The sequence below is a fragment of the Pieris rapae genome, chromosome 7 (genome assembly GCF_905147795.1).
Source record: "Pieris rapae chromosome 7, ilPieRapa1.1, whole genome shotgun sequence".
Taxonomy (NCBI): domain Eukaryota; kingdom Metazoa; phylum Arthropoda; class Insecta; order Lepidoptera; family Pieridae; genus Pieris; species Pieris rapae.
In genome coordinates this window covers 4,497,904-4,523,914 of record NC_059515.1, presented here as the reverse complement: position 1 = coordinate 4,523,914, position 26,011 = coordinate 4,497,904, and the positions used below count along the sequence as shown (strand labels likewise).

At 30.8% G+C, this 26,011-nt stretch overlaps 3 protein-coding genes across 6 annotated transcripts in view; 2 read left to right on the top strand and 1 right to left on the bottom strand.

Annotated features, from left to right (window-relative positions):
- The window catches only part of LOC110993384 (protein Wnt-5b-like), a 39,790-nt gene extending 37,991 nt beyond the window's left edge, over nt 1-1,799 (top strand). Inside the window, exons 7-8 of the mRNA XM_022259639.2 lie at nt 503-660; nt 943-1,799. Of these exons, the coding sequence (XP_022115331.2) occupies nt 503-660; nt 943-1,140 (356 nt within the window). The 3' untranslated portion in view covers nt 1,141-1,799. The remainder of the gene's footprint in view (nt 1-502; nt 661-942) is intronic.
- A 420-nt stretch (nt 1,800-2,219) lies between these two features.
- LOC110993487 lies at nt 2,220-8,686 on the top strand. 2 transcript variants are annotated; one of them, XM_022259778.2, is made up of 6 exons: nt 2,220-2,397; nt 2,720-3,433; nt 4,038-4,213; nt 5,205-5,306; nt 5,637-5,756; nt 7,116-8,686. In XM_022259778.2, exons 1-6 carry the CDS (start codon nt 2,365-2,367, stop codon nt 7,339-7,341), a joined length of 1,371 nt encoding a protein of 456 aa, XP_022115470.2. In that variant the 5' UTR covers nt 2,220-2,364; the 3' UTR covers nt 7,342-8,686. The 2 variants fall into 2 exon arrangements, with proteins under 2 accessions (XP_022115470.2, XP_022115483.2); XM_022259791.2 differs by having other exon boundaries at nt 2,220-2,401.
- A 1,180-nt stretch (nt 8,687-9,866) lies between these two features.
- LOC110993584 (trichohyalin) lies at nt 9,867-25,913 on the bottom strand. Of its 3 annotated transcripts, none has more exons than XM_045628963.1 (10): nt 25,716-25,913; nt 24,508-24,648; nt 17,083-17,256; nt 16,422-16,618; nt 15,565-15,664; nt 15,006-15,138; nt 14,232-14,323; nt 13,496-13,590; nt 12,930-13,032; nt 9,867-12,652 (listed from the first exon to the last, which is right to left on the bottom strand). In XM_045628963.1, exons 1-10 carry the CDS (start codon nt 25,821-25,823, stop codon nt 11,987-11,989), a joined length of 1,809 nt encoding a protein of 602 aa, XP_045484919.1. In that variant the 5' UTR covers nt 25,824-25,913; the 3' UTR covers nt 9,867-11,986. The 3 variants fall into 3 exon arrangements, with proteins under 3 accessions (XP_045484919.1, XP_045484921.1, XP_045484920.1); XM_045628965.1 differs by lacking the exon at nt 25,716-25,913 and adding an exon at nt 25,276-25,434; XM_045628964.1 differs by lacking the exons at nt 24,508-24,648; nt 25,716-25,913 and adding an exon at nt 21,452-21,577.
- Between the last annotated feature and the right edge of the window lie 98 nt (nt 25,914-26,011).

Here is a 26,011-nt window from a genome sequence, read left to right as displayed (position 1 = left end):
GAACGCTTATTTAAATAAACTAAAATTAGTTACTTAAATAAAAACGTAATGAAATATTTAATGGTCTATCGACAGAGCCGGATTAAGCCACCGCGGGGCCTATAGCAAATTCTATTAAGGCTATTCTCATGTTTAGGGTAAATATAGTATTAGTAACACTTTCAATTAGACTTATTTAAACAAACCGTGATCTATAATAATAATAATAATTTATTCATTGCAATAATATGGTACAAATGTATATTCCACAAAGTGAGATGATTAAGACATTCTTTAAAAAAAAAATTAAATCTGGCCGCTTGAAAGGTAGATGTGGTGTAAATGCTAGTCTAAATACATCGATTATAATTAAACTGTATTTTAAGTACGGTGTAGTTTGTAGAGTATCGTTTACTTAAATATTGAGTGTGCGATGTTTATAATAATGTTAGACGTACCATAATTAATTAATTTATTTATTTTTATTACCATCTAATAAAATCGTATAAATGTTGATGCTTAGGTGACTATCTGCATGAGAAATACGAAGGAGCAACGGAGGTGAAAGTATCAAGACGCGGCAAGCTACGCGTGGGAAATCCTAATTATAGTCTGCCCACGCCGCAGGACCTTGTCTACTTGGAGGAATCACCTAATTATTGTGTTAAGAATGAGACATTGGTATGAAATTATAATTTTAATATACGTTTTTAATTAAGACTTTGTTGCGCAATATAACAAAACATGTTTCAAAGTAATATTTTTTTTAAATTTAGAGATTGAGTCGAGTCGCGGCACCGAGTTTTCGATTTTTAAGAATTGTTTGATCAGAATACAGTGCAATAAAGAACGGTCAATTATGATATAATATAATACTAAAAACTTGAACTTCTATAAATGACGAATTTAGGCTTGAGGGTTATAAGCAACTTGTTCTGTGAAAGGGCTAAAAAATTGTTTCAGGGTTCCTTCGGCACTACCGGCCGAAATTGCAACAGAACGTCACCAGGCATAGATGGATGTGCAATAATGTGTTGTGGCCGGGGCTACAATACAAAAAGGGCCGTTATAAAAGAGCGATGCGATTGTAAATTTCACTGGTGCTGCCGTGTTGATTGTAATATTTGTGTCAAAACTGTCGAAATACACACTTGTAAATAGGACGAAACGGGTTATAGTGCAACAATGGCTTATTTGTGGAATCTCAGGTTAAAATGCGTATTTCTGTAGTTTAAGGCATCAAAGACTTATACGATGATAAAATCTTGAGATTTCAGAGAGCGTTTAATGAACAGGCAGAAAAAGAGTAACGAGAAACGCAAGTTTTTCCTTCTAAAAACAAATTAATTCTAATTCTTTAATCTTCTAATACACGTATAGAACGTAAACGTAAATATGATTGAATAACAAACAGAACTTCTGTAAAAAATATTTGATGTATGTAGTATTTTATTTTTGGACTAGACATATATTTTTTATCTCAAGCATTTATAATGAGGCTAAAATTTATTAATACTTAATTACAAGTGCATAATATTATTTTATAGGTTTCATTCCAATTGTACTTAATTAGACATAAGCAATTAGTATTTAAGACTTTGTGTTGTTAAACAAAAATCAATGTTAGACTGACTAAAAGACGAGGCGGCTTGATTGTTTACTGATTATAATGTAAGTACTTAATTACAGATCCAATAGAAGTAGTTATAGTGAAAATTTACATGTCACCACAATAATTTAATTATTAATGTATATGACTTTTGTTATTCTGTGAAATTTTTGGTATCTTTACCATTGTTGTTGGTAATAAATAATTTGAAAAAAAAGATGTAGTTTTTGTCTGGTACGGTACGGCTGTTACCTGAGAATGGAATATATTATAAATAAAAGTTTTCTCTCACTTATTTAGGGTTTTATTCTTCTATAAATATTTGTCAATTTTGACCACAATCAAAGATTTTGCAATATTTATTGTCTTAAGGCCCCATTAATACAAACGCCATACCATAACAGATTAAACTTAATTTTTTCAGGGGTGTACTCACTAAGCTTAGTATTCGATATTAAGTCTAATTGTATTTGACGACAAGGTATTTATTTATTATCATAAAACAAACATTACAAAGACTCACAATAGTTCATGATTCGCCTTGTCTGTGGGTTTACTATGACAATTACCCCATGTGTCTGATATCTGTGTTTGTGATTATGTCAAAGTGTTATGTTGAATATTTAAACTTTTCAGTGTTTATAAAGAAATCTTGATTACAAATTTAATTTATTTTTTGATAATTGTACATTTTCCATTGTCTACTTTGAATTTTATTAGTGTACATTTCCATATTACATGTTATTCAACCTTGCTATTTAATTTTGTACAAGGTAATGGGAAAAATGTCTGAGGTTTCCATTGCAAGCGTGAGTTAGTTGTGATAACTATATCTTTGTTTTCTTCTTTATACATGTCTTGGATTCAATGATATTATCATTACAATTAGGCTACGTTCAAACTTTTAAGTATTTTTATTCCCATACGATTCCGGTTCAATTATATTTTTGATTTGTTCGTGTCATTCATATAACGTGAATGCCTTTTATAAATTTATAGATGTTTTTGAAAATTATCAAATGAAATCTTTTAAAGGATACTTCCTTACTAGTAGTCACAAAAAAGGGAGGGAAAGTCTTTTAAAGTAACCATTGTTAACACAGAATTTAAAATGATCTTTAAAAATTTCAGAAAATGAGTTGTAATAAACGAAATATAGAAACTGCATCTAAAATAATACAAAAGAAAAAGAAGAGAAATAAAAGAAAGACAAACAAAAAGATAAAGAAGCTTTTTGATAATTTAAGACAAGACACAAATTCATCACAGGGAAGTGGCAGTACAGTTAACAATGAAACCAATTCTTCACATGGAAGTATTAATACAGTTATAGAAATTGTTAATTGTGTTGATGTACCAAAAGAAGATATAAACAATCCAGCCAAAACTGACACTGTTAATAAAACTCCTAGTAAAGCTCAAATACCTCGATCAGACTTAAACACATGCCCATTACAATGCTCTACACCAAAAAATAATATAGCTAACCAGAATGAAAATAGATCAAGCTTTCATTCAGATGTTTTAAATTTAACTAAACAAATAAATGACGAGTCCTATATAACTATAGACTTAACAGAAAATAGCACTTTAGATGCTACTCAACCTACAATTATTGATTTAGTAGATGATTCAAAGTCTATAGACTCAAATATATCTATGAGTGGAGACTCAGAGGTGACTGTGGTGAATGTAATATCCAGAAAAAGAAAAAATAATCACATGAAGAAATTTGTTGATGGCATTGGGAAGATGGATTCTTCTGCTAGAGGAAAACTGTTAGAGATCATTGCTCAGAAAATCTTTAGTGGCTGTGATGGACCAAAGAGTTTACATAGTTTCAGGGTATGTTTAAAACAAGACATTCTAGAAACATTAAATAGACAAAGCTTAAGCTTGTTTTTATTTACTTATATATATATATATATATATACTTTGGAACCTATTTGTAACACATGATAGGTTTAGTTATGTGTATTGACCTAATTTAGAAAAGAGGCATTAAAGCAATATTGTCAGCTATTTCAAAACATAATAACTTAAAATTTTAGTTGAGTCTTAACAGAGGCCTTTTCTCCATGATGAGGTGGCTACCTCCTCAACATGAATTATACCACTAGTGGTTTAGGGTCAAAAGGATCAAGGAGCTATGTAGATTTATTTTATTTAGATTACATCTATAATTTTTAGTTTAATATTAGTGCTTCGTTAAAATTACATTAGTGATGTTGTTTAAATAAATATGTGGTAATAGCTCAAATAGGCTTAGTTAATAGCAAAATTAATATTAAAATCTATACTTATATGTTGCATATTTCCATTCAACCATTAATTTCTTAATAGTAGACAAAATGTGTATATCATTTCCAAATTTCAAGTCAAACCTATGGTAGGTACATGCCTTGCATAGGCATACGTACCACAGACTAGGTTCTGTTTTAAATTTCAGAATGGAATTAATCACTCAATTCAATCAGCAAAAGATGCTTTCATAAAAGAAGTAATACTTCGTCAGGCTCCATCCAGAAACAGTATTGGCAGTAATATTTATAATCCTAGAAAAGATATAAAAAATAAAACAGGTCTGCGTATGATTGTTATAGATGGAAGTAATGTTGCTTTGCAGTAAGTATTGTTTTGAATTTGAGTGTGTTTTAATTTTATTAGCAAACCCTTGCATATACATGGAACACCCTTACATTGGTAGTTATATTAATAAACAATAATACTTGTTTTAATTTAGCATCACATATGTTATTCTTAAATTACAATGAAGAAAAATAATAAAAATTGATATAATAGTGACTTAACAATTAATTGTGATTGAAATAATATAAATGGTAACGTTTTTTCTTTTTTTTTATATACATTAATTTTCTTTCTTTTTTTGTGACCTGCAGTGCAACCCAGTTACTGTGGTCTCTGGCAGAATGACCAGTGCTCTGGAACATTCTGCTCCTAAGTATAATGCTGAGCCAATTATAGCCACACTTTATTGTTTTTGATATCTCTCATTTTATTTTTCTTTGATTATTGTAATTTTGTGTGGTTATATGTGTGTTTTGATTGTAATAAATATTATGGTTGTCTGTCTATGTACATTCTAGGTTTTACTCTGCAGGATACTATCAGTTTTAAACAACAAACTGTTGTTGATTAAAACTAATAGTTTAATTAATTGCTGACAGTTTGAATTCCCTAACATATTCACTCTACACACACAAATTTTGCTCAGCTCAGCTCACGATATGTATGGCATTTATCTCCATATATTTACTTAGTGTAAATCAAGAATTTTTTTATGATATTCATGTCCTGAATACTCTTTCAATCAAACATGCCTGTCAAATTACAACCTTTCAGCTAATTTGGAGTTGCTTCAATGCTACTTACAAATAATTGGCAATGTTAATTTTTCATAGCCAAATATTTTTAACTTAGTTTGATTTAGTTATTAATTTGTTGGATTAAGACACAAACATTAATTATTAACTTAATTAAGCCAAAGTCTCAATACTGATTTATTGGGTTTAAGTTCGGTATTTAATTTGATATTTCTTGTGCTTTTTAAAAAAAATTCAATCTAGGTGACTCATTAAAATCTTAAATTTTTCAGACACACCAAGGGTAGAGTGTTTTCTGTACAAGGACTTAAAATTTGTATTGAATACTTTATAAGACGGGGACATATTGTTAAGTCATTTGTGCCACAGTTTAGGTAAATTTTTTATTATTATAAAAACCTATTATGCCTTACATTATCCATTTTTAAGTAGACATATTAGTCATTAAAGTATGATCTGTGATGACTGATGATGATTTGTTTGGTGAATGCCTCAAGTACTGTTAAAAATCAAAGGATTATATGTATTAATATAATTAAGATTTACGACAAAGATAAATCAAACTTTCAATTCTAAATTCTAAACAATTATTGTAAACATTTTTCTTTGGTAGACAATTTAAATTACACTGTTTTGTCTGTGCCGATCAGTATGATCAATTGGCAAGGAGTTATTTAAAGTAATTAAACAATCCTTTATTCTAGATGTAAGTATGGCAAAAGTACAGATGGTAGATTATTGGATCAGATGGAGAGACAGGGTTATGTGGTGTATACGCCTTCTCGGGAAATACAGGGACGGATGATCACGTCATATGATGATAGGTAAGAACGGCAGACATAATTTTTTTATTGTTTTTAATATTAAAGAAGGTCTGTTTTCCCACTAAACAGATCTAATAATGCCCTGCAGTCTCATCTCATGTTATCATTCTCAATAAATTGTCTATTCTGTATTTTGTCAATATATTTTTATTTATTTATTTAATTATTTACACTTCGTTGCTAAAGAAATACAAATAACACAGTATATATAAATTACAAGGGATGCAACGGGCGGCCTTATCGCTAACAAGCGATCTCTTCCAGGCAACCCTAGTAAGAATAGAAATAAATAAAGAAAAATGATGGGTGCAAGAAGTGCAGAAGTTATATAAAAAACAAAATAAATTTATATTAAAATATAGATCCTTAATCTATTAGTAACTATATATATTATAATAACTAACTAAAACTAATCTTACAAATTCAAGAAAATAGAGAATTTACAAAACGAACAGAAGATTCAAGAATTACACAGGTCACGATTGATCAGGATAGGATAAGGTTAGGAAATATTTGTATAGAAGGGTTTTAAAAGACGATAGGGAGGAAGCCAATCGTATAGACTCAGGCAGCTTATTCCACAGCCTAATGGCGGAAATCCAAAATGAATTGCCTAAGAAGGAAGAGCTGTGGGATGGAATTTCCAATAGACATCTATTAGAAGAGCGTAGCGTATAGTTAGAAGGACCTAAGAATTTGAAATTATTTTTGAGATAAGAAGGGGTTTTGGGATTGAAAAGAATTGAATATAGAAGCTGAAGAATATGAGCGAGAAATATATTGTAGAATATGAGAATATATTGTAGATATCTCAGACTTCTACATATTATGAGATTTCAAAACGATATTTTTGTTAACATTTTAATACGATTTCTTTTACCTTTCCGAAATGTTAATTGTTATACCTTTTCTGTTATTAGCATACAATAAAATAAAAATAATTACATTCGGTTCAGCTGCTTTCGTGTCCCGGGCTTTCTTGACTATTTTTTTGCAACTCGCACATCTAAGGTCGTTGGTTCGATCCCCGGCTATAAACCATGCACATATGGTCTCTCTGTGCATCTGACAGTCGCTCGAACGGTGAAGGAAATCATCGTGACCGGTCCTCGGTTCAGGCTGCTATTTGAAAATAAAATATGTAATTGTGATAGCTGCTAGCGTCGCTCTCTACACATTTATAAAAATATTATTTTTTCATTAATTGTTGAAACCTAAACGTCACTGAGAGCCTAAAGAACCACACCACAGTACATTTTCAATTACTTAAACTAAACATTTAATAAAAACGATAGTGGACAACAGATAATGTACTCGTATTATTTATTTATTTTAACCATTATTTTAAAAATATTACAGATACATAGTGCAATGTGCCGCAGAATTTGACGGCGTTATTGTCTCCACAGACAATTATAGAGACCTACTGTCAGAAAATCCAAGATGGCGATATATCATAGAGAATAGACTCTTACAGTTCACGTGGGTCGATGACATGATAATGTTTCCCAAGGATCCTTTAGGCAGAAACGGGCCAACATTGGAACAGTTCTTACGACATCCGTTGCCAATTGAAATAAAATAAATTGTATTTTTTATTATTCTGTTCAAAGAAAATTAACGCAAAATTTTGTTGTGTCAAGCCTAGTATTGTTCAATGATTTTTGATCACCACGAAAAAAACCAAATTTCTGTCTTTTGAATTTTGTTCAGTACAGCGTTCAAGATGGGGTTTTTTTGTGGGACTATTTTAACTGATGCCTGCAAGAAAGTTGATTATTTGTTTTTCATTCTCATTTTTTATTTCTACTATTGGGCTGTATGGTTTTCGTCGAAGCTTAAATTATCAGTAAAAGAACTTTAAGCGCGAACAAACTTGTAAGAATTAAACTGAATTTATTAAATACCTAGTGGTGGTCGTGTTTATATTTTACACAAATTTTAAAATTATATGAAAAAACTTACCGAATAATTTTAGGATATTGTGTTCCAAATTTAAAAAAAAAATAGTAAGACAAGGAATCTAAAGACTGAAAGTATTTAATACTTTTATATTTTTCTTATCTTTGTCTTTTGTTTGTTGAAGTTAGATTTTTTATTAGTGATACATTTTGGATTTTGCGTGAGGTTTACAATTTTTCATACAAATATTTCATAATTTAATTACTCAGCAGAACCACTATTTACTGAAGATCTGAAAGTGGGATAATGTTTGCTTGTGTAAGCTTCGAAACTACATTTTACCTATATTTGGTACAAAAATTATTGTGATTATTATATAGTGATAAGGTAGTTGTTTCTATTTTTATATGCTTTAGAAATAAAAAAAAACTCATAATTAATATAAAGTAATTGTTGGTACTCAATTATTTTAATTAATGTCAGTGGAATTTAATTTCAGTTAAATTAAAGTCACTGGATGAGCTGATTCAGTAAATTTATTTTTATTGATCTCATTGTATCTCCTAATTTTCTACGATCACCAGTTAACATAGGTATAGGAATTTTTGATTTTAATAAAAATAGAAAAACTACGTCTTGTATATAAATAGTAGTCAAGTTGGTTTAAGCATCAGGTATATGTTCGTGAGGCAATTATAGTAGTCCTCGATGTTTATGAAAATGACGTTAGCTCATGGTCACGTGACCATTTCTATAAAAATTCAATTTGTGTCAACAGACCAACCTTTCGCAAAGCAAGTATGCCGAGGGCACAAAATTCCTTGTTCTTGATGCACAAATATTCAAGTTCTGTATATCAACTTGAGAATCGACAAAGGGGATTTTCAGTAACATAATACTTGTACGAATATAATATGAGAGCCGCCTACTATCTGGCGTTATTTCTATTAAAATTCTAATAAATGTAAATAGTTTTAATTTTCGTTAATTTGTTTAAAAATTTAAAAGAAATACATTATTTTCCTATGCGTATGTGTTTTATTGGATTTATTTAAGATTACTGTTTATTTTCAGGTGCTATAATACTAAAGGGGATAAGTATAGTGAATTGGCCCCCAATGACATCTTCTATTCAAATTCATGTTATAGCATCAACTCGATGTGCGTATGCAAATATGCAAAATCATAAGTTTATATGATTTTTTCTGCCGTACTCCACTTTAATCTAGCGATATGGTTGTATACATGATTGATTATCCGTCAAACAGCCATATCTTAAATAATAATTGAGCTAAAGAGATAAATCCAGGTTGAATTTATCTCTTTGACGAGGAGATGTTAAAGAGTATATCCAGTATTTTTTTGAGAATATTAAATTAATTACGAGCATCGATAATTAATAAATAAATATTTGATCTTTAATTTTTTTAGTGTTTTTGGTGACACAATCACGGAAAAATATGTTATAGTACTTGACAAGCCCTATTTACTCATTAAAATTATATTGAAAAAAAGTTGGTGCAACATTTCGAAAAGAATAAAATTCGCTGCGCATCACGCAAGTTATGATGGCATGGCACAAGTCATATGTTATGTGATGGATTGAGGTAATTTTTAAAGGAAATAAAAAGGATTTTTTCATCATTAGTTTAATAAGAATAATCGCTATTTTGAACTTATCATTAATTAACTTATGAGAAAAAAATTAATCTTCATCGCTATCGTGGTTGATGATGTTGGAACATCTTGTGTATCAAATATTTTGGTACAGGAACATAAAATTGGATCAAGAACGTAAGAAACTGATGCCCAAAGTACAATAAACGCAAAAGAGTATTTAGAAGGTGGATAGAACAGATTTAAGAAGATGCAGGTGTCACATCGCAATTAGTGGACATTAAGACACAAATGGTGGGATTTGAAGAAGAAAAAGGGCACACTAGAAATAATGAAATGACAGAAATAAAAATGTAATTTAATGTAAAGTATCTGAAATAAGAGGATTTTATGTATGTATTATGCTTTTCAGCGGGTATAAAATAACTCGCTCATCTATAGCGCTATAAGAAAACATAATTATAAAGCATTCATAAATTGGGGAAATTACGGAACCTAATTAGTAAAATTTTGTTAATCCAGTTAAAATTTCGAGTTTCATATTCATTCATAGGGAAACAAAATTGTAATGATTTTAAGTAAAACACGAAGTTCGATTATAACATTATTTTATTTAAATAATTATTACTTATAGCAACAGATTAAAAACCATACAAAGCTTAATATTAATTTTTATTTTATTTTAACTGTATATTTTATATAGATGGCGCTATATTAAAATGAGTAAAAACATCAAATTTGCAACGCAAGTAAAAATATCGTAAGAGATCTTTAGCACTCAGTCCCTTATATGCTTTATACATGATGTTAGAAAAAGACAATCTAGTCATTCTTCATTTACTGCGTTTCAAAATGGATGTGACATATTATATTACTTCACTATGGCTCAACCTATCACTTTCTCAATCAAGCTCGAGTTCTTAATCTATACCAGTCTTTTAATAACAATATTCCGCGAACTAACACAAGACTAACGCAATTCGCGACAATATTAAAGGCCACTTAAAACGTAGAAACTTCAACAAAAATTTGCTAATAATATCGTTAATGCGGCAAAGCTTTCAAAAAAGTTTTAAAGATAAAACCTCGGAAAACAATATTAAACCGCTGGCACCATCCTGTAGACAAATAAAATGTTGTCCAAATTAACAATTATACTAATACATCATTTCTTTACTGCAATTTACTTCTTTCATTACTTTTTTCTTCTGCTAAGGTTCACTGAGATTTAGTATAATTAATTGTTTTTGCTGTTTAATTGATACACTTTTGGATTACACAGTTACTAAATAACACTACTTACTACGAATATTAATAGAAAATTGTAACGCACATAATACATTCAACTATAGGATTAAACTTAACATTACTTTCTACTGATAATAGAAATGGGAAAACGTGCATAGTTTATTGTTAAAACATTTTTATTTAAAAGTACCCACAAATAAACGTACCCACAATTTAAGCCAATCTACGTTTGAATGCCATGTTTTACAAAACATTTAACTTACTGTTAATCAAGTTATTAACAAAATATTTTTTTATTGTCCTTGAACAAACCAACGATCTATGTCTCACTCACTCTAAAACTTTTTCGTCTCTTTCTATCAAATTGTGTTTTCAATGAGATGGAACAAATAGTAGTTTAAGAGTGCAATAAAATTATTTTCCATAAATGTTTTCGATTTATCATCACAATTTTCATACCTTTAATAAAAATGTTTTACAATCATCAAATCTCGAAGACAAGGATAAAATTTAAAAAATCAAAAACCTATTTGGCACTACACTACGTAATAACTTTTTGGCTATGCTCTAGTAGAAGTATGAATTTAGGAGCAACATTTGGTTTACAAATTATTTAGACGATATGACCATGAATTCTAGACCTATATTGGAATATGGGAGAATATTAGAGGATTTTATTAAATACTTCAAAACCCGCATAGAATAAGCCGCATTTAAAGGAAATATTTTAAAACTACGTTAATTTCCAATGTGTACAAATTAGTAGAAATTTCGGATTGTTTTTATTTTCCGGAGTACATGCAACTCGTTCGTCTTTTTCTCTCAATTTATATTTTAAGTATGACGAAAAGAGACAGGTTTAGTTAAAATGAAATAACACTTCTAAATGAAAATAAGACACATTCAAATAAAAAAATAGCAACACCAATGAAACACAACAAGTTAGAACAAATATATAAAATCAAATTTTGCTCGATTTAATTTTGACATCCATCAAAATTAGCGAACAAATTAACGAATATTAATAAAATATATTATAAAAATTCAGCAAAAATATTTTATTTAGCAAGCTTACGGACGGTAATTTATTAAAATTTTAAAGATAAATAGACTGACCATAGATTCAAAACGACACATTAAATTTTCATTTTGGTATTTCCTCAATTGAAATTAATAGCACGAACTCTAAATTTGTAATTTTAATTTATATTTATTAAGAAGAAACAGCGGTATTGGCTATTCTCTTTTTGCTTACGAATGTAAATTGTCAAAGTATTTATGTGACGTAATTGCGAAATGTTAACGTCATGTTAATGATTTTAGAAAGAGACCACAGTAACATTATCAGTTACGTTTTGATTTTTATTTGACAATCAGTCTATTCTTTTTTTAATTAATAACAATTAACTAACCGCTGTATTTTATTCATAAAAAATGTGATTTAAAATTTTGACATAATATACTTAAAAATCGGTTTGTTTAATTTTATCTAACTTCATTTGCTCCAATTGAAGTTGGCGTCGTATGGAACCCAGTTGGGTCAAAATATTTATATTCCTACCCTCACTTTTCAAATTTTTCAAAATATTCTTTTGAACTGCGGGTACTTTCCACTTGTCATCAACAAGTTGCATCTCCTCGCTTAATTCGTTTTTCTCATACTTTTCCTCTTCTTTCACTTGGTGTTTTGGCGAATGCCGTAAAACTGGTATGGGCAGAGTATCAAATTCGCTTCTATAACTTGCTTGCCTGTATCTATTAGTATCTACCTTACATTTATCGCTTTTAACTTTTTCATTTGCTATTTGCCTGTTTTCATTGAGATCTTTATAATCATAAACTTCGTGACGGTACGGTGTTTCCTCATACCAGTTTTCTCTTTCTTTCCAGTTATCATGTCTTTTACTACCGAGACGGAGGCTCTCTTTGGTTGGATTGAGATTTTTTCTCAAGTAATTTTCGAGATCGTAGTTAGGTGAAAATATTGCTGTATCTGGTACATTAACGGTGTAAGGCTTTTCAAAATAACTATTGGTATCTGTGTGACGTTTCATTTGAGATCTTTCTTCATCTATTTCCTGCTGTAGTGATGTCCTCTGCATATCATATTCCGCTGAATTTCTCTGCATCTGAGAAGGAATTGAATAAATCGTAATATACCTAGATAATAGATAAGTCCGTTATTTTATTTAAAAAAATTGCGAGATTTGTATCGATTCAGAGTCTATACTAAAACTTAGTAAAGCTCGCGTATGTGAAGACGGTGACATTTTTGACATACGGGAGTTTATTGACAGTAAGTTTTTGACTCTGAATAGAATTCCTAATCAATTTAAGTTACTACTATAGTGTAATTTTGTGTACTTATTTATTTAATGTATAATGAGGTAATTTTAGAATTCTTACCTTGCTATTGATATCTCTATGTCTATCAATTTCGCTTTCTTGTGCCATTTTCAACGAACGAAGTTGTTGTTCGAGACGCCTCATTTCGGCTTGTTCCAACATTCTGAAAATATTGAAACATTGATTTTTATTTAACTTCAAAAAAGGAGCTTATCAGTTTAATCTTATTTTTAGGCTATCATGTAACATTTAGCTAAAGTTGTTCACAAATTTCTGAGAAACAAAGTCAGAGTTACTCTGTCTTTGTTGACAGAGTCAAAGTTTCATCAAAATCGGCTCAGTAATGTTTGAGATATGTATCTGCTTTATGATACGGGGCAAACAATCGGCCACTTACAATTGAGTGCTACAATGGAAACCTGCATCCAAGAGACTTGCGAGTACGTTGCCGGCCTTGCAAAAGAAGAACATACTTTCAGTATATTCTTCTATTGCAGATTTCTATATCGTATCGATTCAGAAATGTCTTAAAAAGCCCTTATTGTGATTGTGACTTGAATTTTAGATTGATTATATATTGATTATCCGATATATAATCAATCTAAAATTCAAGTATCTTTACTCACTTTTCTCTATTCTTCCTCTCTTCTTTTATTCTCTGCTGTTCTTCTATTTGATTACGTAACTCTTGCTGATAGAACTGACGTCGCGCTGCAGCCTCCTAAATATGGTACACAAAAAAATAACTTCGTCTGTCATTCATAGTTTTTTCTACTAGCATGAAACAGTTAATCCAAGACACAGATTCTGGGTTCGCTCACATGAGTAATATAATTTATTTAAGTCTATATAATATTATTCACTATATCATAAAGAATTAAATTTACTTAATTTAATAAGAATTCTTCAATCTTAAATAACAACTTAATGTTCTTTAATCAATTTAAATTTGTTCAGTTAAATGTATGCTAAAGTTTAAATTCATTTTAATAAAAAGGACAGAACTTTTTATAGTATGGGCAATTAGAGAGAATACATTTGACGTATATCAGTCATAGATCAATATAGTACGAGATCCGGCTGCAGGATTAGTGCGCTCATAATTAGGAGAATGTATATATATAACTAATATACCGTGTACATGACGGCAATTTACATAAAGATTTTTAAAAAATCACACCAATCAGTCAGCCAGGTATTGACATTTGTTAATGTCAATAACTGTCAATCACTACAAATGTGTAATTGACAGTTTTAACTATAAACAACTTTTTTATTAAATACTGGGTCAACGGGGTCTGTTTTCTTAACGACAAGAACAAACTATTTCCATCAGAATTTACATTTGTAATAAAGACTTACCTTTTCAGCTTGTAAGTTCCTCAATGATATAACATCGGCATCCAATATTGAGGGCCTGTACGTCTGTTTGTCTGTGTTTGACGACGTCCGAGCTGGAATCACATTTTTTATTATACATGCGAATATAGGGCAAATGCAAATACTTTAAAATGCCCAAATAGATATTTTAAACATATTTAACTTAGATTTTGGAATGTTTCTGAAATTTACGTAACACAATTATTTGGATTTATATTTTGGGTTTAGCCGCGGTTCAAAAAGTTAACTTGGTTTAAAATTTGTTACTTGAGTAACCTTAGTTAATTTAGAGCGATTCAGTCAAATATATATTGTTTAAATTATTTAATCTAATTTAGTGCTAAGTTATACAATACAATATATTAAGTTAGAAATCGTAATAAGGGGACGGTTTTCCTAATGTACTGGTCAAAATACAATCCTTTTTAACTGAGGAATTCTTTGGAATGATCCCTCCTGCCTCGTTTCAGCATCATACGAGCCCCATGAATTCACCAACATCGCCTTGATGGCTGGAAATCTTCCACGGTCCGTTTCACAAGGCATTTTCTTTTGCGAACTAGCGAACTGCGGAATCGACTACCGGCGAGGGTCTTCCCTGAGAGATACGACCTCCAAAAATTCAAAAGAGCGTACTCCTCCCTTAAAGGCCGGCAACGCATCCGCTAAAAATGGGTGTCTATGGGCTGCGACGACTGATTTTTTGGGCGTCCCGCAGGCTCGTTTGCCCCACTTTTATATACAAAAAAAACTTACCATCAAAATCGCCATAGCTCCTTCTTCTCCTGCCTCTATCTTCATAGTTACTGGACCAAGTGGCCGGTTTGACACCTACAGTGCGAGGGGACAACTCTCTTTCCGCTTGTGTTAGGAGCTGTTTTGAGGGTAGCTGTAAAATAATTAATGTTTTTATTTTTTATTTATTTATTTATTGAGTTTACGACATATCTTCCATCTTAAATGTATGACAAGAATCGTAAACATAAGTTTTACGAAAAAAAAAAATTAGAAATACAATAAAACATATATAACACAATAAAATTATCAGAAATTGTTGGTACTTCGAGCAGAAAAAAATTATAAGCAGAACAGCAAATTGGGTTCAAGAAAGGCACCCAACAATGCTTTCTCTAAATCTCTTTCTCCGGATAAGCTGTGGTCCAATCTATTGAAATCGCGAAGTATTCGAATGTTCAGTTATATTGGATTAATAACAAATTTAGATCCGTTGTAGGCGGACAATTGCGCGCTTCCCAACATTCCCGACATTTGTACCTTATGACTACGTTTTACGGTAAAATTATTAAATTCATACCGATATTCCTGTTCTTGTTGGAAAAAAATCGTTGTCGTCCGTCTGCACTGCAACGGAGAGCGGCCTATGTCTGTCTACTTGAACTGCTGTATCCACTTTACTGAAATATTCATATTATTCGTTAAAGCAAGATACAAAATAGCTTTTTATCAATGATTTATTTTGTCTTATTGCTGGGGTGTCAGAAGGGGCCTTGAAATGCAATAGCAAGTCGAGCAAGTACAATGAGTAGGTTGATAAATAGACCGGGTCAACTGGGCAACTTCAACCCAACAGACCAACTAATTTTAGTGGAGTAAGTTTATATTGTTGTTTCTATAAGCTACATTTTAGCATGACTTTTGAAAGGAGGTTGTCAATTTGACCTGTATGTAATTAATTTTGTAAGTGTAAATTTGTTCATAAATTACTTGAAAAAAAATCATATCAAAACAATTGATTTAAATCAAAATGTTTAAATATTCATTTGTTACTTTTAGGGCCTGTTTCACAATGTATGGAAAAAGTACCAAATAGCTATGCAACACACAAATTATTCGAAAGATAAAAGTTCCGAATAAGATACTTGGCATTTCATTACGAATAGAGCTATCTGACAGTCGTGAAACACAAAAATAGTTTTTATCCTACGAATAAGTAACAAATAGCTTATTTAGAACTTATCCGGACATTGTGAAACAGACCCTTAAATGTATATGCAAATATATTATAGAATATCTTATAGAATACATATACAACTGTCTGGCATTATATATTAACTGGTTTAAAGTTAAGTAGATTTATTCATATAATTTTACAGTTCTTAATAGAAGATACTTTACTAACTGTTAATATTAAAAACATATCCACCATATTACCTATTATACGCATTATTAGCCCCAGAAACATTGCTACTAGTGAAGCTGGCTCGTCGTCTTTCCGGACTATATCTCTCTCTCTCCAACTCCAGCCGTTCGCGCTCTCTTTCTCTTTCTTCTGCCAATCTTTCTTTTTCTTCTCTCTCCTTTTTCTCGCGCTCTGCCTTTTCTCGCTCTTCTTGTTTTATTTTCGCTTGCTAAGTCGACATAGAATTTAAGTAAGTAATTTTATTTATAAACGTACTATAAGCTTTACATATAAATTAATGTCTTAAGGTTTGTTTCAAATATCTACCACTAGGTTAATATACCATTAAGTTTACTTTGGTCTTTATGGGGTGAAAATCCCAACAGTAATTATACAACTTATTAGGTCTAGGCTTGATTTATGTATCAAACAAATGGTCATTTGTTGATATATTAGGCAATGAGGCGATCAGTCCCCTGTGTCTGACGCACGCTCAGCCGTTTACTTCTTGAGCTGGTTTCCTCACGATGCTTTCCTTCACACATTAAATAAATTAAAATTAATTGCGTACATAGAAAGAAAGTCAATTGGTGCACAACCGAGGGTCGAACGCAAAGCAACCCGTTAATTTTAAATCCTTACATACACAAAACGACTTATATCAAGTGTTAATTATGTAAACCCTAGAAATACCTCATCAAGATACTCCTTATACTGTCTCTGTCGTATCTTTCGCAGCGTATTCCTACGTCGCTCATACTCCCCCAACCCAAGAAGAACATCGCCGGATGACCGCTCCCCTCGTAGCAATGGGTTGTTGGGGGAATATTCACCTGCCTTTAACATAACTGGAAGACCCAGGTAGCGCTGAAATTATTAAATAAAACAATATATAGGTCCTTATTTCTCTTTATTCTCTCATCTTAAAGAGTTCGTTTTATTCGAAAATTTCAGTTTAAATACGTATCGGAATGTCTGACATAAGTTAACTAAATATTAAGAACATGACGCCTTGTTTAACAGTTTGACTGGTTTCTATTAAATTATTATATTAAATAAAGAGAACCTGGTAAGAAAAAAAGACGAAACGCGTGTTCTGCTTATGATTGGGAAACATCTCCACTTCGCGACGTGAAACATCTGCTTCCCAATCATAATCAAACGCACGTTTTCAGCGGCATTTATACTATAATTTACACAGAATTACTGAACAGGAGCAGAGATTACTTTTCAAGGGACATAAAAACGTTTTTTCTTGAGCGTTATTAGGTAGGTCGGCTGTCAAAAATCATTTTTCTACAAATGAAAAAAAACTTGGTAGTTGTCAAAGGGACACCCGGATAGAACGAAATTCCTTTGATTAATTAGTGAAGGAATTGTAAATATATATTTATTATTAACAAAAAAGGCTCAATTTTAGGAATTAGAGTGCCTAAAATTATTATTTTGAATTAATTTATTGTCTTTCATTCTGACAACAAATCTGAAGATAGAGACATCTACTGAGACCCCTATGTACATTTATTTACTAAAAAAATCCGTTCCATAATAGAGATGTCGTTAGCTTCGCCGTTACAACTTTTCGTCTTAATTTTTTCCGTCTTAAAATATACTAGATTTAATAATTTTTATTAATTTAATATAAAATATTATTATTGCAATCACGAAATCCTATTTGATCCTGATTTTATGTGGTGTATCGCGCGTAACATGCAATGTTCTGCTTTATAATTGTGGCGTGTTAGTTCTACATTCAAGTAGTCGCGACGATATCAGGGTGTGACCATATTGACGGTTTAATCAAAATTTTGTTAGGGCGTAAAATGTTATATAAGTTTTTTCTTCGTAACAATTTTTACAGAGCCTATGGAAGAACCGTTAAATTAAATGTGCATGACCTTAGCGCGAACTATGCCTCCCATATGTGAAAATCTAATAAATTTTTCTTTATTTGTACAGAAGTCAGATTTATAACTAAATCTTACCCTGAGACCGGCGAATACACATTCCAAAACAAACTCACACTAAAAGATAGTGCGATTAAAGTCAAATCAAAATACACAATTATCTTAATGTGCTCTTCACGTCAAACGTACAATAAGTTTTGAATTTTTATTTACTGCCAGTTCGCAAATAATGCGGTAGAACGGGCGAGAAGAACTGGTAATAAACTCTTGGTCACTCTTTTAAATAGCCTAGCTTTTGACTAAGCACTGTAAGAAAAAAGGTATAACGAATTATATAATAAGATGATTTTCAGATCGTTAAATACTGAAATACGGCCTAAAATTCTTCGTACAGCTTAATTAAGCCGGAACAAATGGCATTAATATTCAGTGTCGCATTAACGCGCTCCAATGATTTAATTCATTTGCAACAAACGCATTACGGATAATTGGTGAGATCCACTAGCGAAAACGGATACCAAAAGAAATTGGAAATTAAAGCCGAGTCTATATTTTTTACGCACGACGGATTTATACTAGGTTAAACTAACACGTAAATCATCATACTACTAAACCTATCTTCCATCTAAAATGTATGACAATTAAAGTAAACATAAGTGTTACAAAAAATAAAAATTACAATTACAACATATATAAGATAAAATAAGCACACAAAAAAATACGAGACATTGTTGGTAAAGCAGAAAAAAAATCAACAGTAAAACAGCGAATTAGGTTCCAGAAAGGCACCCAACAATGCTTTCTATAAAACCGATCAGCCCACTACCGAATATAGCCAGCCCCAGATAAGCTGTGTTCAATTCTCTTTAAATTGCCCCTATTTTATTTTTATACATAAACAATTAATCATCATTAACTTTTTTTAACGTTACTAAAAGACGCAGTTGAAAGGTCTAATACAAATGACTAAAGTAAATAAGTATGTAAACTGTTACAGCCTAAAGATTTGTAATTAACGTATTGTGGATAGGTAGGAGGACAGAGGTATTGTTTGGACAAATCACAGAAGTATGATCCAAATATTGTTTTGAACTTGTTTTTGTGGTACTTAAAATTGCCCAGACACGCAATATGTATATTAAAAGGTCAGTGCTCTGTGATTACACCTACGTGTCCTATGTCCTTTACATGTCATTTGTAACATATATGTATACAAATAGAATAAAAGATCAGTGTTAGGCAAACGTTATGCGCGCAATTAAGGGCATTTAAACTGTTACTCGTGAAAGAAAAAACGCAACCGGCATGTATTAGATCCAAATATTGATGACGTTGTGAGGAAAAAGTCGTAAACGAAACAATAGCATACAAACAAAATGTCTGCCACCGCATTAGCAGGCTATTGAACTAATACAAGTAGGCGCCAACATTTGAGCAACATTTGTATAAAGTAAAATTAGAAGAGATATCTAATTAAATGACGTAATTAAACTGTGAAGGTTACACTATCGAAGGCTGGCACCATCATTCGCCCTTGACTATTTTCCGGCGTGACATCACAGAGCGGCTTACATAACTTTACTTAAGGAGATTAAAAAATTGGATCATTAATTCAGTCTTTTATATTTACGAATATTGTTACATTTACCTCAGAAACGTACGATATATAAGCCGGAGGTCAAGGGTTTTATTCTCTATGAAATAGTAATAGTTTCGGATTTAAGGGCACAGATAGTCTGAGCCCAATGCTCACCAAAACGTATAAATGTGTCTGGTCTAATACTTTAGATGTTAATTAGGTTTTAGGGGTAAATAGAAGACTGACTCATAGACATATACGGGGGTTACCCGCTACCTAGAGTCGAGACTTAGCGCGAAATATGATTCCATTGTAAAAATCCGAAATGTTTTTGCGCTGAGGGTAGTGCGGGTATTGACGAGATTGGGCGCATTTAGTTTTCTCACTTAGCAATTTTAACAATAATAGTTCTGACCTAGAAAGGGTATGATTTTATTTTTTAACAATCAATAAATGTACAATAATGTTAATTGACTTGTAGACTATTTATAAATCTACAATTTCGCATTGATATCAAGATTCAAGACGTTGCTTTACACCTAAGAGACTGAAAGATTTGCTCATATCAGAAAAAGTTTCAATCAAAATACTAGGAATATTGAAAAACAAAACTTATGTATTTCACATAAACGCTTTTGGTTCATTTAATCAATGGGTGTGGACATTTTAGGGTGTTTCCTTGGGTGTGACAGGGTAAACAGGTGCGGTTTTGTTTCGCTATCGGGCATAAATATAACTCTTATGTATACATATATATAGGTTTGCAATTATCAAACCGAATAAAATTGTTAAAAAAATATTCAATATTTTTTTCCAAGTTAAAATAAAAATAATCTTCCATTGATGTCATCTACAATATCTATCAAGTACTAAAATTAATCAAATCAGTTTAAAACAAATCTTGCATTTATAATAGATAGTTATTTATCAGCGAAAAATCTTATCAAACCAACAAACCTTTGAGTTTATAGTGGAAACTAATTTGCATAACTTAGTAGTATCAGAAATTCACTGAAATTGCTGCAGTGCTAATATTTTATTAATCTCGCTGCAGGCATACCCCTCTCAATACGTAATTCAAACATCGAAATTGAAATTCGAATTTCAAATTCAGATAAATGGCAAGTTGAATTTCTCGACTGAGCGAACACGCGGCCACTAACATATAATTATATTCTAAGATCATAATAATTTCTGCTTCACTCTACCATATTAAACGATTTCTTTTAAGTCTAATAAGAATTATTAGGTAACGTTCTTTTTATTAACATAAAAATTAACAATAAATTTTACGATCACACATCAGATTCGATCCAGCAAGCACGGTGTAACTAACTTTTACTTCGAAGATTAAGAAGTTAATAGTTTGAAATTAAGTATATAAACAAGTTTACTTATATTACTTATTACGATATTCCGGGTGTACCCTTCATTATTTCAAATACTTATACGATACTTACTACGAAATACTTATACAACATTAAGTTTTTATATGTAAATTTCTAAAAAGGTTTTTGCAAGTTTCATTTTATTCTAAATTTACGAAAATTATATTGTTAAATACGAAAACCCTTACCTCCGATCTATACATAATCTTTTAATTAACTTCACCTCGTATTAAATTACTCTAAAAAACTAATTCACACAATGAGTACACTCATGTAGATATTTCAACAATAGCACCATAACCGTCGGCGCTTCTTTTGAAACTGTACGCTCGGGTGCGAAAGTGCTATGCAGTACAGTGTAAACGTTTTCACACTACGAGTTATTGCAATGAATATTCAATTATTGGCAATACAGATGTTACCGAGTTTATAATTAATTCTTTTACTATCACAATAAAACCGTAAATGGGTTAGAAAGTACCTGATTCGAAAGGAAGTAATACATTAATAGATAGTTTGTAGATTTTTATTATTTATGATTATAGTACGGGAACCGATTTGTTTTTCCTATTACTTGCACATTTCTTCATATATTGGAGTGTTTGACTTATAGAAATTGGATGATAGCTCAAAGCATACGTAAAAAACCGAACTAGGTATAGTGTCGCTTGATTGTGATTGGTCCATTGACGCCGCCATTGATTGATATACATCGAGTCTGGCATGGTTTATGTATGTACATAAACCATGCAAGACTCGACTCGAATTTCCCAAATGATGTCGTGAAGGATCATTACTACACGAGTCGTAACAAGTTGTATTTAGTTCAAGATAAACATTTTTTTTAACTTGTTCGGGTATACCATAAACAAAATAGTTATGGTATTTAATTAATTTCTAAAATCAACAAATACATTTTAAATGTGATATTTGCGGGGTAAAGGTTAAAACTAAAAATAATGTTCGTGCCAAGAACACTCAAATCCATTGAGCAAAACAATGCCCGATGCCATATTTTGTGCATGCTTGCGTCATTTAATGGTTTTCGCTGTTTGCATTGAGTTTTATACTCACTTGGTATTATAAGTTACGTGAGAGGTAAATTGCTCTCATAATAGCACCTTGGAACTTCTTGTATATAAGGCAGATGCATTTTACATCTGTTTCATAGAGTATGTTTCGCAAGGCATGTAGATCAGCCTTATACGCCTGACATACGTCATCAATTACCCTGATTTTTACCCTATGAGATTGAGAATTGTATCCAGTTCTTAATTATTTTGAAGGCAAAAAGTTTGTAACGCGGCCCTGCTTAATTTGACATGACACAGAATCTTTTTATTAATTATATAGCACAGAGAAGAAGAACCCCCTTTCTTCTAATGCTAGAAGCTAATAAAAACTAGCAAGCTGTATTCCAATATCGGAAGTATGTAGAATAGTAGTAGTAGTATAGTAGTAGTAGTGTAGTAGATCAAAGGTAACAGGCGGACAGGGAAGGTTCAAGCTTGGGCCGCCAAATATTGCTTTGTATTGTTTTAGGTTTTAGACTTCAGAATTTAATTATTATTATTATTTGTTTTATTTATTAACAATTGTATTTTTTCTGAGCTTAGTTAAAAAAAATCTACAGCATCCGAATCTCTCCTGAAACTACATGCTGATCCCTGTAATATAGCGTTTTGCCTAGATAATAACATTGTGTTATTGTTATATAAAATATAAGTATTTAATGTATTTTACAATCACGTTAATGTTAAATATACAATAAAAGAAAATGACTTTGAAGTGCGTATTTGTCTGTCTTTACCTAATAGCCATATTAATACCTAAACAGTTGTTTTTTTGACTGTTTAAACAGTCAAGCTCAAGTCAAGTCAGCAAGATTTAAACGGCGAAGATATTTTTTTTATTTTTTATTTTATCCTATTATAAGTCCGTTTAATGTTAGTATTTGATTAAATATAATGAACAGTCACAGCTCGTGTCCTTGGACAAACAATGCATTGTATTCTTATACTATTAGCGGTAATATCTACATCTGCAGCCAATAGACAATATTAATTACGATATTTAAAACAATGTTATGAAAAGAAAATTACATATTATAAAAACACCATGTCTTCGTTACTTGTCAATTGTAACGATAGGAACTTAGAAGAAGAAGACTACAAAAATCTTTTGTATATTTTTTAATACAATATTCAAAATTGTGACTAGCTTTTTTTAATTAATTTTATATTAAAGAATTGGTACGCTCTTTTCTTGGAGGAACCTAAGTCGAATTGATTCGGAAATACTTAAGTGGGAATTTTCACACAAAGTTTTGGTGCTGCGGAAAAGTACCATAAGGATGTTAAAGACTGTACCTACAATTCCTTCTATTATAATCACAGTTTTATACCATACCTGTTATCTGACACGCTTGAGTGGTTAACTTGAATATAGCATATGATTCGTTATACATGGGTATTAATATTGATACTGGTCTACATAGGAATCCTAGAGATTAAAAATAATTTCTAATAAACGAGTTTGAGTTACAACAATGGTATTACGTAAAAAAAATATTAATGACATGAAATCACAAGTCATTAAATTGTTAGTTTATGAACATATGTTTTTAATTATACGTTAAATCTCAATTACAAATTTGATGAACGTAATTTTATGACTTTTATTTAGTAATTTAAAGAACAAAAACGATTTCATCTTACATTACATAGGAATTGACATTGGTAACGAAATAAACACATGCTTTTTGCAAGTGGCGTAGGCGCAGATTTATCTCAGTTTAGTTGATATGGCATTGCCAATAATGAATTCATCCTTATTCAACCTCAAGTCTTCTTTAGGTTTTGTTTAATCGTCGACGTTAAAATAATGAAGAGAATATTTTTAAACAATCTCAAATATATAATTTGATTTTTTACAGATGCCAGCAAATTGGTATCAGAGAATAGGACTGAAAATTTTCACAAAACTTCAATGTGTTTTGTGAAAATTTTATACCATAATATAACCTTATTTACATAATATAACTAGTTATACCTATATGATTTGTTTATTTATATGTATTTTAAAAGTCTATAAGATAAAAATCTTTTGCATTTTATGTTTATCATTAACATTTATATTTCTAAAGCATATAAAATTTTTAGAGATTGTTTAAATGATAACTTCTCTAACCATGAAAGATAATGCAAAGAAACAAATAAAATTTTACATTTACAATTTAGCTTACCCGAATGTATCGCTCTAAACCAGGTGAAATATCTTTTTCTTCACTTTCCTCTTGAGTTGTTTCATTGTTCTCTGACAGAGCTCTCCTTCTGTTGAACTTAACTCTTTGTGGTGCTTCTATATTATCTTTGTTTTTCTCATCCTGTAAAAATTATTGAGTATAACATACCTTGTGAAACAGTGAAGGTAATGTCTAAAAAATATCCATCACTTAAGTAATGTTTAAATAAAAGTAAATAATTTAAAAAGCTTTGATCCATTCCTCAATACTGAATAATAGAAATTCTCATTACGTTTAGTTATTAAGAATGCCATAATGTGTTATCAATAAATAACAAGGTAAGGGGCTGTATGAAAGGTAAGTAGTATCTATGTCTAGAAGCAGTTAATAAAATATGAATAGTTCCATCTAAAACCCAATCACAAATGTGATAAATTAAGGTTTAATTTTAAAATGTAGTTAGAATGTTTGAATATTTATATAAGAAGCATATCAATGTTAACAATCTAAGTTCTATTTGTGAGAAATATTTAATACATACAATTCTTGAAAGTCACAACTGAATTAGAAAAATATAGGATTCTATAGTAACCTTTCAAGACGGAAAAAGAATTAATGTCATGCCTGAGTGTAAATTATATTCCTATTATTTTTTTAAATTTTAATCTCAGGTAATTAGAATAGTCACAAAAAATCTTGTTCACTGATGCCATTTAGGCATATGTGAATATACACATTACACAGATATTTTCTCAAACTAAAAATTACCCTTTAGAGCTGCATCAAGTAGATGTTGCAGTTTCGTGTTTTTTTTCGGGAGCAAGACAAGCCTTCAGTACTGAAAGACGACTGCAGTACACTAAGATGTGTTATATTTACATTTAACAAGTCTAGGTTTTTCAGAGAGCGAAACGTCTGCGCTGTAGATCAATACACCGGTTATGCCGCGCCGTCAATAAGCAATAAGCTTCAAATTGCCATGTCACAGTACGCATAGTTTATATACTTGATTTTTTCGAAGATTCTTAGTATAAACCCTAAGGTTAGTATAAATCATACATTATCTAAACTACCTGCTATGCTATATATAAACATAAATAATACCTTAAGGGATGCGAACACGTTACGAATAGAAGACTTTCCCAATAATAGACAAAATTATAAGTTTATTAGAAAGTGCATGAACGTTTAATTTAATGTAGGTATACCTTGCTGTTTAACCGCTCTTTTTCTTGTGATAACCCCAAGATAACTTTTTCCTTTTCTAATTCCCTCCGTTTCTCTTCAATTAATTTTTCTATATTATCTGATAACATTGTTTGATTCAACCCGGCGCACAAGCACTGTTGTTTCAATTGCGAATATCAATGAAGTGGTTGAAAAAAATTTGAGTTCAGTACTTCTAGTTTTTATTTTAATTTGTAAACATTGTAATGTCAAATTCTTAACAAATTTATACACAAGAAAACGGTTAATTTTAAATTTTATATCAGCTGTTAACTGT